Source organism: Mobula birostris, chromosome 14, assembly GCF_030028105.1.
Source record: "Mobula birostris isolate sMobBir1 chromosome 14, sMobBir1.hap1, whole genome shotgun sequence".
NCBI classification, from domain to species: domain Eukaryota; kingdom Metazoa; phylum Chordata; class Chondrichthyes; order Myliobatiformes; family Myliobatidae; genus Mobula; species Mobula birostris.
The window spans coordinates 19,392,853-19,405,918 of record NC_092383.1 but is presented as its reverse complement, the minus strand read 5'-3'; the positions used below and the strand labels follow the sequence as shown (position 1 = coordinate 19,405,918).

The following is a 13,066-nucleotide window of genomic DNA, read 5'->3' as shown; positions in this document are numbered from 1 at the left end:
CTGGAGAAACTTCTGAAATGCCTGCTTCGCTGCCGCTGTTACTGTGGGTTTCCTCCCACAATGCAAAGACGAAATGGTTGCTAGATTAATTGGTCATTATAGTTTCTCCGGTAATTAGGCTAGGGTTAAATCGGGGGTGGGGGGGTGGTAAGGGTTGCTGGGCAGTGCAGCTTGACGGGCTGGAAGGACCTGTTCTGCACTGTATCTCAATAAATAATAAGTAAAATAAATGATTTTATTCTTCTTTACTGTAGTTGACAATAAACAATCTTGAAGTTCACTTGCTAGTTCCACCCCATGTGACCCATGCATTGGGCAGCACCGCCAGTGACACAGGTTTCAGCATGATAGGAATGTGATGAAGTGATGCATTCTAATAGGTTATGATCACTCCTCAGCATTTTTAATTGTAACTTTATTAACATTAAGTGAGTTACAATGTGAGTAAAATGTACATCTAATCCACTGCAAATAATTTTCTTTTAAGGCAGTGGTGATGACATCACAATACAGTCTATCACAGAGCTTCTATAATTTAGAAAAGCAATTTTTTTTTGACAGATAGGTAACTGAAAGCATCAAATTATAAACAAAAACATCTACTTTAATCATGGTTGCTTTAACAGCTAAAAACATCCCTTCATTCCACAATCACATTATAAGGTATCTGAATGCTGAGATTATTACGGTTTTGTAACCCATTCCCCAGTAGCTATTATTTCTGGATTTTAATGAAGCTCATTGGAAAACATCTTTGCGTGAACAAGGGATAAGTCACAGACAGATGGCCAAGCTGTTGGAGTTATCAGCTAATTAAAAATGACTTAAGAAGTGGAACTGGAATAACTCTTCAGTCTGACCTTTATTCAACCTTAATTACTTATACTGTTGTGGAGTATGGAAAGATTATATGTAAAGAAGGTTTTTATTATTTGATATTAAAAAGTATTTGATACATTTTTTAAGATTGCTTAAAATTCTGATGAATATTGTATATCCCTAGTTAATTTATGGCACCATCATGCAGTTGATATTGTTAGAATCATACAATTATACACCACAGAATCAGGCCCTTCAGTCCATCTTGCCTGTGCTGACACCTCTACTAATCCCTTCTACCAGCACAGTGCATAGTTCTCAATACATTGGTGATTTAAACGCTCCTTTAAATATGTGAGAGTACCTTCTTCCACCATCCCAACATGTATGATATTCCAAGACATTTTCCTCAGTCACTTCTAGTTTTAGATGCCTCTGATACCGGGAAATATTTCCTACTCCCTACCCTATCCATAGCCCTGAAAATTTTGCATGCCTCTATCAGGTCACACCCCACACCTCATATCCTTTACTCCAAGAAAAGCAGATCCAGTTGATCCAGTTTCTTATAACTGCAGTGAGCCATCCTGCGCAACTTCCTGGTAAAGTTTCTCTGCGACCTTTCCTGTGCAAAGAAGTTGGAGGTAATGAATGGGGAGATTTTGTTACAGTTGTACAGGGTGTTGGTGACTTCACAGCTGGTATACCATACACAGTTTTAGTTCCTTTTGTATATAGTAGCTTTGGAAGCAATTCAACGGGGACTCGCCAGACTAATTCCTGCAAAGAAAGGTTGTTGTAACAAGAGGGAATAGACAGTCCATAAAATTTAGAACGGTACAGCAAAGTCACAATTCACAGTGTTGTGCCAACATTTCAACTTACTCCAAGATTAATCTTACAGTAGTCATGGGAGACTTCAAAAGGCAGGTAGATTGGGAAAATCAGGCTGGTGCTAGATTACGGAGGGTGGGGGCGAAGGTTTCTGGAGTGCCTATGAGATGGCTTTTTGGAGCAGCTTGTGGTTGAGTCCACTAGGGGATCAGCTATTCTGGATTGGGTGTTGTGCAATGAACCACAATTGATTAGAGACCTTAAGGTAAAAGAACCTATAGGGGAGAGTGATCACAACATGATTGCATTCACCCTGAAATTTGATAAGGAGAAGCTAAGTCAGATGTATCAATATTACAGTTGAGTAAAGAGAATTACAGAGGCATGAGAGGGAAGCTGGCCAGAATTGATTGGAAAAGAAAACTGGCAGGGATGATGGCAGAGCAGCAATCACTGGAATTTCTGGAAACAATTCAGAAGACACAGGATATATATATCCCAAAGAGGAAGAAGTATTCTGAAGGAAAGACGACTCAACTGTGGCTAACGAGAGAAGTCAAAGCCAACATAAAAACCTTGGAAGGCTTTTATTTAAGTCAAGATGTAAGTTGCTTCCAAAGCTACTATTATATGGCTTGGAGGGCATATACTAGAGCAAAAGTTAGTGAGAAGTTAGAGAATTGGGAAGCTTTTAAAAACCAACAGAAGTGAACTAAAAAAGTCATTAAGAAGGTAAAACTGGAATATGAAAGGAAGCTAGCCAATAATATTAAAGAGATTACCAAAAGTTTCTTCAGATACTTAAGTGTAAAAGAGAGGCGTGAGTGGATATCGTACTGCTGGAAAACAATGTAGTAATGGGGGACAACAAAATGGTGATGACCTGAATAAGTGTTTTGCATCAGTCTTCACTGTGGAAGACACTAGTAGTATGGGGGAAGTTCCATGTGTCAGGGGTCATGAAGTTACCATAACTAGAGAGAAGGTTCTTGGGAAAATGAAAGGTCTGAAGGTTGATAGGTCACCTGAATCAGATGGTGTACACCCCAGAGTTCTGAAAGAGGTGGCTGAAGAGATTGTGGAGACATTAGTAATGATCTTTCAAGAATGCCTAGATTCTGGAATAGTTCCAGAAGACTGAAAAGTTCCAAATGTTACTCCACTCTTCAAGAAGGGAGAGAGGCAGAAGAAAGGAAACTATAGGCCAGTTAGTCTGACCTCAGTCAGGTATTAAGGATGAGATCCCAGAGTACTTGGAGGCACATGATAAAATAGGCCATAGTCAGCATAGTTTCCTCAAGGGAAAAGCTTGCTTGATAAATCTATAGGAATTTGTTGAAGAAATAACACACAGGATAGACTAAGGAGAGTTGATTGATGTTGTGTACTTGGATTTTCAGAAGTTCTTTGGCAATTGCTACTCATGAGGCTGCTTAACAAGTTACAAACCCATGGTATTACAAGAAAAATGCTAGCATGGATGAAGCAGTGGCTGATTGGCAGAAGTCAAACAGTGGGAATAAAGGGAGCCTTTTTTGGTTGGCTGCCGGTGACTAGTGGTGATACACACGGGCAGTGTTGGGACCGATTCTTTTTATGTTATATGTCAGTGATTCTGATGATGGAATTGATGGCTTTGTTGCAAAGTTTGCAGATGATATGAAGATAGGTGGAGGGGCAGGTAGTTTTGAGGAAGTAGAGAAGGATTTAGACAGATTAGGAGAATGGGCAAAGAAATGGCAGATGGAATGCAGTGTCGGGAAGTATATGGTCATGCACTTCGGTAGAAGATATGAAAGGATTGACTATCTTCTAAATGGAGAGAAAATACAAAAAAAAATGAGGTGCAAAGAGACTTGGGAGTCCTTATGCAGAATTTCCTCAAGGTTAATTTGCAGGTTGAGTCTGTGGTGAGGAAGGGAAATGCAATGGTAGCATTCATTTCAAGAGGACTAGAATATAAAAGCAAGGATGTAATGTTGAGATTTTATAGAGCACTGTTGAGGCCTCACTTGGAGTATTGTGAGCAGTTTTGGGCCCCTTCTCTTAGAAAGGATGTGCTGAAACTGGAGAGGGTTCAAAGGAGGTTCACAGAAATTATTCCAGGTTTGAATGTCTTGTCATATCAAGAACTTTTGATGGCTCTGGGCCTGTATTCGCTAGAATTCAGTAGAACGATAGGTGACCCCATTGAAACCTATCGAATGGTGAAAGGCCTTGTTAGCGTGGATGTGGAAAAGATGCTTCCTATGGTGGGAGAGTCTAAGGCCAGAAGACATAGCCTCAGAATAGAGGGGAGTCCTTTTAAAACGGAAATGAAGAGGAATTTCTTTAGCCAGAAAGTGGTGTAATCTGTGGAATTCTTTACCACAGGCTGCTGTGGAGGCGAAGTCTTTACGTATATTTAAGGTAGAGGTTGACAGATTCATGATTGGTCAGAGCAAGAAGGGATACGGGGAGAAGGCAGGAGATTGGGACTGAGGGGACAATTTGGATCAGCCATGATGAAATGGCAGAGCAGGCTCGATAGGCCAAATGGCCTAACACTGCTCCTGTATTTTATGGTCTTATGATCAACACATCCCTCCCACATACCTTCTGTTTTTTCTTTCGTCCATGTGCCTATACAAGAGTCTCTTTTATGTCTCTAATGTATCTGCCTTTACTACCACCTCTGGCAGTGTGTTCCATGCAACCACTATGCTCTCTGTTTAACAAAAAAAAACAAACTACTGCTGACATTGCCAATCACCTTAAAAGTACGTCCTCTCATACTTGCCATTTCTGCCCTGGGGATAAAGGCACTAGCTGTCCACTCTTTCAATGTCTCTTCTCACCGTATATACTTCTGTCAAGTCTCCTCTCATCATGCTCCACTCCAACAAGAAAAGCCCTAGCTCATTCATCAAGTTTGTATCTATTTTCCTTGGAGTTTACAAAAATAAGGGTTCACTTAATTTAAACAAAAAAATTGCCACAAAATAAGAGCTTGATCATTTTAGACAGAAATGCATAGAATCTTCTTTCAGGAGACAGTGTATCTCTAGAATTTTATGTCCCAGAGAATGGTGGAGAACCGATCATTATATATGTTTAAGGTGGAGATCAGAGAGTGTTTGAAAAATCAAATACTTGGGAGCTATGGGGATCTGGCACAGAAGGGAATTTGAGGCCATGATGATATTGAATGGTGGTACAGCCTTGAGATGTATGGTGGCCTATTCCTGTTCCTAGTTTCTTAACTACTTGAGTACTCTTTATAATTGTTGTGAATGTTCCTTCTTTCATCTGCACGTGTGATTTCTATGATTGGTGTACAAAGTCAGTGAGATCATTTTGTATGTCACATTTCCTGGTGTCACTTTGTAACCAATACTCTGCTTTTCCAAAAAAAATAGGTAGCTTTACACTTATTCACGTTTTCTGCATCTGCAATTGATTGCCACTTACTAACTTGTCTAAATCTTGAAGCCTTGTCTCACCCTCCTGACAACGCTCAATCCATCCATTTTGTATCTTTCAGCGAGTTTTGAAGTATTGCACTTAGATTCCTCATCCAAATCATTGAGAAATATATATTGTGAATATCTGGGATCGAAGCACTGAACTGCACAGTATAACACTGGTCATCGCATGCCTATCTGTCAACTAATGTTCAATTCATGCTGGTACATTACCCCCAATATTGTGTTCATTATACATTAACCTTTTATGAGGAGTTTAATCAAAGGTCTTAATATCCAAATAGACCAAGGCCACTGGGTTCTCCCTCATCTATTCTACTCGTTACATCCTCAAAAACAAAAGACTGCAATTGGTTTTTGTTGAATTATTGAACACAGATTCTCTTCCATAAATCTGTATTGACCTTGTCTGATTCTGTTAACATGTTCTAAGATCCCTACTACTGTATTTTATCCTTGATAACAGACTCTAGTCTGTTGGCTACCACTGATGTTAGGCTTACTACTCCATAGTTCACTATTCTCTCTCTCCCTCCTTATTAAACTAGTTGAAAATCCTGTTAATCTGAAATCAAACCCAGACCTATATGTGGATACTCTTCATCTAATGTCTTTAATCTTACAAAGATTATTAGGAAGCTCAACTTTGGGTATAGCCCAAGGTTGAATGACCTTAGTTAGGCCCCACTTGGAGTACTGTTTTCAGTTCTGGTCACCTCATTACAGGAAGGATATGGATACTATAGAGAGTGTACAAAGGAGATTTACAAGGATGTTGCCTGGATTGGAGAGCATGCCTTATGAGAATAGGTTGAGTGAACTTGGCCTTTTCTCCTTTGAGCGACGGAGGATGAAAGTTGATAGAGGTGTATAAGATGATGGAAGGCATGGATCGTGTGGATAGCCAGAGGCTTGTTCACAGAGCTGGAATGGCTATCGTAAGGGGGCATAGTTTTAAGGTGCTTGGAAGTAGGTACAAGGGGGATGTCAGAGATAAGTTTTTTTACACAGTGGTGGGTGCATGGAATACACTGCTGGCGAAGGCGGTAGAGGCAGATACAATAGGGTCTCGTAAGAGACTCTTAGATCGGTACATGGAGCTTAGAAAAACAGAGGGCTATGTGGTAGGAAAATTTTAGGCAGTTTCTAGTGTAGGTTACATGGTGGGCACAACTTTGTGGGCTGAAGGGCCTGTAATGTGCTGTAGGTTTCTATGTTTCTATGACTTGGCTCAGATTTGATTCAGATATTTGCCCTAAGTACAATAGAATCTGTGGTCAGGATTGGAAAGGTTTCTGCAAAGCCATTTGATACTTATAAACCTGAAGTTATGGATAAATTAATAACATGATGCTTACTCCAATTTGTAAAAATGAACATCACTGGAAGAGAAAATGCAAGAACTGACAACAGTTTACAAATTGTTTTATTTTTATACTTAATGCAACTTTCTTTACGCTTCAGTTTTATTAATACATCTCATCTTTGATAAGGTTACAGAATGTTAAATTGCCATGAATTCCCATGTTAAATTACCTCTTTTCCCTTGTTATAAATAATCAAAAAAATTGTGGTAATTCCAAATCAATTATTCAGCCTAAAGAAACTTGGTGCAAAAGCTCGATATCACTGACCGTAGAGGCAAGATAACCTGTAGGCATACACGCTTAGTTCTCAGTAGTAGTTGTGGAATTCTGCACAATCCCTAAAGTTCATATACTTTTTAAAAATCACTACAACACAAATTGTTCAAACCTTTGAGACGTTGTATGTGTCTCTCAATTTGCTAATGTAACGTCTTTAACATAAAAGGTTGGATATTCGTCCCCCAGCAGCAGCACGGTAGCATAGACACTAGCGCAATGCTTTACTGTGCCAGCTGAAAGATCGGTCTCCAATTCCTGCTGCTGTTTGTAATGAGTTTGTACATTTGCCCTGTGATCACGTGGGCTTCCTCCAGTTTCAGTCACATTCCTATGTCCTTTTGATTTGTGTTTCTTTAACGTATTGATACCATAAGACATAGGAGCAGAATTAGACCATTTGGCCCATAGTGTCTGCTCCACCATTCAATTATGGCTGCTCTATTCCCCTTTCAACCTCATTCTCCTGCCTTCTCCCCATAACATTTGGCACCCTTGCTAATTAAGTACCTATCAACCTCCCCCTTATATATGCCCTTTAAATATATCCGCTTTAAATATTGATAAATAGATGATGCATGAATCTAGGTATTTAAACAGATACTAGGGCTGGTGGGTGGTTTAAGATAACAAATGTGTTAACTATGAAGGAAAGCATACTCTGGGGGTTGGGAAGGAAGTGATTTTAATGGAAGGTACCACACGCTTTGATACCTTCCACAATGCAGACTTTTATTTCTGTTTTAGCTGGTAGAACATCATTGTGTTTATCCACAGACTGTGCAGGCCCATCATTTACGTTGGTGATGCTCAAAATAGCCGTGTCAAATGCTCTTGTGAGTGTTTCCATTATTTCAATACAGATCAACAGCCCTTTCATTGCTGAATGGTCATTCAGAGTTGTCGATCATTCAAACTACTCTGCGCTAGCTGAATACTAGCTCTGAGATTTGGACGTTAGTGCCCAAGAGAAGAGAAATCTTGCTCAAGTTAATGAAGCATATTATGCTCTCGTATGTCTCATAATAGTCTTTTTAATTAAAAGTTTAAAAATAAATGTTGCGTTTATTTTTAATTAAATTTAATTAATTAAATGATTTAATGGTAAATCTCTGCATTCAATACTCTAGCTGCAAAGTGCTCAGAAATTTACATTGTTTATTTAGTTTACTTAGAAATACTGCAAAGTTTCACCTTATTTATGTATTGCATTCTTAAAGGCACAAGGATATATGTAAATCTTGACTACTGTAGTTTACTAAGGTGATAGATCAAAACCCCTTGTTTTTGGTCCCCTAAGCTTTTTGTTTCATAACATTCAGAACTTTCTACAGATATATACTGTGGAGTGCATTCTAACTGGCTGCATCACCGTCTGGTATGTGGGGAGGGAGGTTTACTGCACAGGATCGAAGTAAGCTGCAGAGAGTTGTAAATTTAGTCACCTCCATCATGGGCACTAGTCTCCATAGTATCCAGGACATCTTCAAGGAGCGATGCCTCAAAGGGACCCTCATCATCCAGGTCATGCCTTGTTCTCATTGCTACCATCTCTCAGGAGATACAGAAGCCTGAAGACACACACTCAAAGATTCAGGAACAGCTTCTTCCCCTCTGCCATCAGATTTCTGAATGAACATTGAACCCATGAACACTACCTTACTACATTTTTATTTTTTTATTTATGTTTTTGCACTACCTGTTCAATTTAACTATTTATATATTTACTGTAGTTCGTGGTTTTGTTTCTATTATTATGTATTGCATTGTACTGCCATTGCAAAGTCAACAGATTTCATGACATATTAAACTTGATTCTGATTCTGAAATAATGTAGAGAGTGAAATAAAATGTCTAAGGGTCTTGGTCCGAAAAGTCGACTGTACTTTTTTCCATAGACGCTGCCTGGCCTGCTGAGTTCCTCCAGCATTCTGTGTGTGTTGCTTTGGATCTCCAGCATCTGCAGATTTCTCTTGTTTGAGATAAAATTCCTGTTGACTTGCTATTACTTACTTTGTATCATGACGCATTCTCGATATAAATTAACATCAGCGTGTTTTTGCTTTTCTCCAAAATGATACAGTTCAACTTGATTTCATACCCACCTCTTGTCAGGAAAACTATTGGGATCAATCTTACTATCTTACTCAATCTTTATTGGAGCCATGAAAGAGGGGCATAAGACTGACCACAACCCTGTGCCCTGATCTCTGCATGAGGCAAAAAGAAACACAAGCGCATCTTTATTTAAATAACGTTAAGTCACTGTGTTTGCTGACCAGGCAATTGTGATTGAGAATTTTGAAATAGAACATCCTTGTTTTGAAATAGAACATCCTTGTTTGCGAATAAAGCAGCTTTAAACTCAAACCACAATAGTGCAGCTGTACGGTTTGTTTAGATTTTAATTGGTACAATAGAGCTCTTGCATTTTGTGGTCGTAATTGCTATATGTTCCCTTTCTCCTGATGGGCTAATGTATTATTTGTAGTTGTTCTACAATTAACAAGACAAATCAAATTCATTTTAATTCATGTGATGGAGGAATAGTAATTGGAGCTAATCTGAAATTGCTAGCTGCCACAATCCCTTCCTTAGAGAATAAGCAGACTAGTTATGCTGCACATTCAGCTGTACACGCATTGATTCAAAATGTGGCGTGTCCTAAAAATGAAGTTGCCAGTGTCAAATTTAAGCAGTTCAAGATCACCTGAGAAAAGATTGCATTGATGTGCTATTCACAGATGCAGCTGACTTCAAGATTGCCTGAGAAAAGTTTACGTTTATGTACCACTCCAGTTCTCTCAAAAGCACTCTCCACAGAGAGAATACTTGTTAAGTGCTAGGGCTGTTTGCTACGAGTATGGTTAAGGAGAAAGGTTTAGGTTAGGTCCTTCTGATTGAACAATAAGAGAGGAAGCAAAGGGATTTGGGTTAGAAACTCATGAGATTAATTCATGCATCTGGTGCAGCCTCTTGCATCAATAATAGACCATGAGAGAAAACAATACCCAAGGGACAAAAGTCGAAAGGAAATGCACCACCCTTAAGGTCATAATTCAGTCTAAAACAAAGATTTAAACAATAACTCAAGATACTCTCACAGAATATCCTGGGAAGTCTTTGTGAATTTTTTGAGTTTTTAATCCCAATTGGAGCACACTATAGGTCTTTCACTTAAAAAACAGATTTACATTGGGACCTTTAAAATTAGAGAACTACTCAACATGATCAGACTGATTCTGCATCACCTCATTAAGCACCGATAGAGGATTGTTTTGGGTAACTGTACATGGAGATCAGTGTATTTTGAGACAGGAAATCCCAAAATTTTGAGGATTTATAAATAATAAACTTGAGATTAAATCAATTAAATCCACAGCAAATTTGTAAAAACATTCATCAGGTAATAAGCAACGCAAACAAAATGCTGGAGGAAATCAGCAGGTGAGGCAGCATCTTTGGAAAAAAGTAAACTGTCAATGTTTCGGGACGAGACCCTTCATCAGGACCTAATGAAGGGTCTTGGCCTGAAAGATCCACTGTTCACGCTTGCCATGGGCGCACCCTGGCCTGCTGAGTTCCTCTAGCATTTTTTGTGTGTTGCTTTGGATTTTCAGCATTTGCATATTTTCTTGTGTTTTTTTTACTCAAGTGATAAGCTGTAGTTCCAGATAAAAACTTGAAAAAAGGGGGAAATTATATTTATAGATTAAATTCTAAAGCTTCCATTTACTTGTGCTCTCTGCAAGTTGTACATAAGACCTGCAAGTGCCAAAATAATAGTTGTTATAATCAAACATAAATTTTTACATTATACTTCTTTGAGCACAAGGAACCCAGTAGCATAATACTTAATATTTCTACAGCAGTGGGGAGATGCTGATTTTTCTCAACAAGCAGAGACTTGAAGATGGACTCTTGTTCAAAAACCAAAGCACAAATGCTGCCTTCATTAAGTAAGGCAAAGAGCTGTTGTACAGTAGAGCTAAAGCTACACATGACAACTGCAAGCAAATAGGCCAATTGTAAAGTTATTGGGCTTCCTTCCAGTTCTCCCAATGAGTCAGCCAATGGTGGAGTTGAATTTATTGCAAAAATGTTATTATTGGAATGTAGAGATTGTGTCTTTTAGAAATTTGCTCTCGGTACTGCTTTATTGAAAACAGCTATGTTGTTCCTTACAGGATTCTGTTAGCAATGTGAGCATTCTCAAGAAATATAATTGGGGCAGATTCCCAAACGTCATAACAAGGTATGTTCTTTTAGTTAGCGTGTTCTGAGTTTTGTTAATTTCACTTCCAGTGAACAATTCACACTGATTTTAAGGTTGTATGTGATGAGCAAAAATGACCTCATTCAAAATCTGTAAGTCAGATTCCCTCAAAAGGGTCAATTCTGTTTATAAATATTTGAAACTTGAAGATTGAAGACTGTAAAAAATGTAGTTTAATCAGGCACCATTTCGTGCAGTGTGTAAAATTTTAAAAATCAAATATTCAGTTGTTTATTTCAGTAATCACCAATATAAATTATTGAATGGTTCAGTTTTTCTAGACAAAGAATGCCAGTGTTCCATTTTCAACAGTTACTTAATTTTAAAACGTTGAAGTTGAACATTAAACAGCTTTTTTAACTTATTCATAGTTAACCTGTGGACCTGGTAGATAATTTGACAAGATGCAGCACATGAGGCTGTAAATAATATAAGAGCCCATGGACAGAAAATTGTCCGATTAACAGAAAGCAAAGATTGGGAACAAAAGGGGCCATTTCTAGTTGGCTGCGGTGACTAATGGTGTTCCGTAGGGGTTGTTATTGGGTCTGCTACTCTTCACGTTACATTTTAACGATGATGGAATTGATGGATTTGTGCCAAGTTTGCAAATGATGCGAAGGTAGATGGATGGGGAAGGTAATGTTGAGGAAAGGGGAAGTCTGCAGAAGGAATTGGTCAGATTAAGAGAATAGGTAACAAAGTAGAATACAAAGTGTAGGGAAATGTATAGTCATGCACTTTGGAAGAAGGAATAAAGGCATAGACTAAATGGGGAGCAAATTCAGAAATTAAAGGTGCAAAGGGACTTGGGTGCCCATTTTCAGGATTCCCCAAAGATTAACTTGCAGGTTGAGTGGTGGTAAGGAAGCCAAATACAATGTTATCTTTCATTTCAAGAGGACTAGAATATAAAAGCAAGGATGTAATGATGCGGTTTGGTAAGGCTTGGTCAGAATGTATTTGGAATATTGTGAGCAGCGTTGGGTCCTAGATCTAAGAAAAGATATGCTGACATTAGATAGGCTCCAGGGGAAGTTTACAAGATAGGGTCAATGTACGATGAGCATTTGGTGGCCCAGGTCATGTACTCACTGGAGTTGCTGAAGAATGAGGGGGATTTCGTTGAAACCTACCAAATATTGAAAGGCCTAGATAGAATGAACGTGGAGAGGTTGTTTATAATGAGTTTGTAGGGATGATTTTGGGGACAGGGATGTGGAGTAGTTAGAGGTCAGACCTCTGCCTCGCGCTCCATGGTCCATGTTTAAGGTCATGCAACATGGACGGGTGATAAAAGACATTCACACTCCAGGCCTCCGCTCCGCACTGGATTGGAAGTATGGAAGTCAAAGCCTGGTGACTGAAGGCTGGATCAGCGGTGAAATGGGTGAGGTGTTTCAAGCTCCTGGGTGTCAACGTCTCTGAAGGTCTATTCTGGACTCGACCTATTGATGCAATTTCAAAGAGGGCATGACAGAGACTAAATTTCATTAGGAAATCTGGAGGCTTGGTATGTCACCAAAGACTCTTGCAAATTTCCACAGATGTACCATGGGGAGCATTCTAATGGGTTGCATCACTGGCTTGTAAGGAGGGGCTACTGCACAGGGTCAGAAAAAGCTGCAGAAAGTTGTAAACTATGCCAGCTCCATCAAGGACACTGGCCTCTCCAGCGTCGAGGACACCTTCAAAAGGTAAAGCATCAAAAAGTTGCCATTGATCTTCAAGGACACACATTACCCAGGACATGCCCTTTTCTCATTGCTACCGTCATTGAGGAGGTACAGGAGCCTGAAGACACACACTCAACATTTCTGAAATAGCTCCTTCTCTTTCGCCATCAGATTTCTGAATGAACAATGAACTCATGAGCACTATCTTGCTTTTATTTGGTTGTCTTTTTTCAGTATTACTTAATTTTGTTTTATTATATGTACATTATAATTTATGGGTATTTTTATTTTTTTTGTAATATTTTTATTGAGTTTTCAAAAAGAATACATGAAAAGATAAAATCTACCCTCCCC

The 13,066-nt window shown here is 38.9% G+C and overlaps 1 protein-coding gene across 11 annotated transcripts in view; it reads left to right on the top strand.

The window, feature by feature from the left end:
- The window catches only part of sema6d (semaphorin 6D), a 357,509-nt gene that overhangs the window by 156,010 nt on the left and 188,433 nt on the right, over positions 1-13,066 (top strand). For 5 of the 11 annotated variants that reach the window (XM_072278174.1, XM_072278175.1, XM_072278188.1 and 2 more), the window contains 2 exons: positions 10,948-11,015; positions 12,584-12,733. The exons of 3 other annotated variants lie outside the window; for them this stretch is intronic. In XM_072278174.1, coding sequence (XP_072134275.1) covers positions 12,679-12,733 — 55 coding nt within the window. In that variant the 5' untranslated portion in view covers positions 10,948-11,015; positions 12,584-12,678. The remainder of the gene's footprint in view (positions 1-10,947; positions 11,016-12,583; positions 12,734-13,066) is intronic. 3 more of the 11 variants (XM_072278190.1, XM_072278184.1, XM_072278182.1) reach the window with 1 other exon arrangement.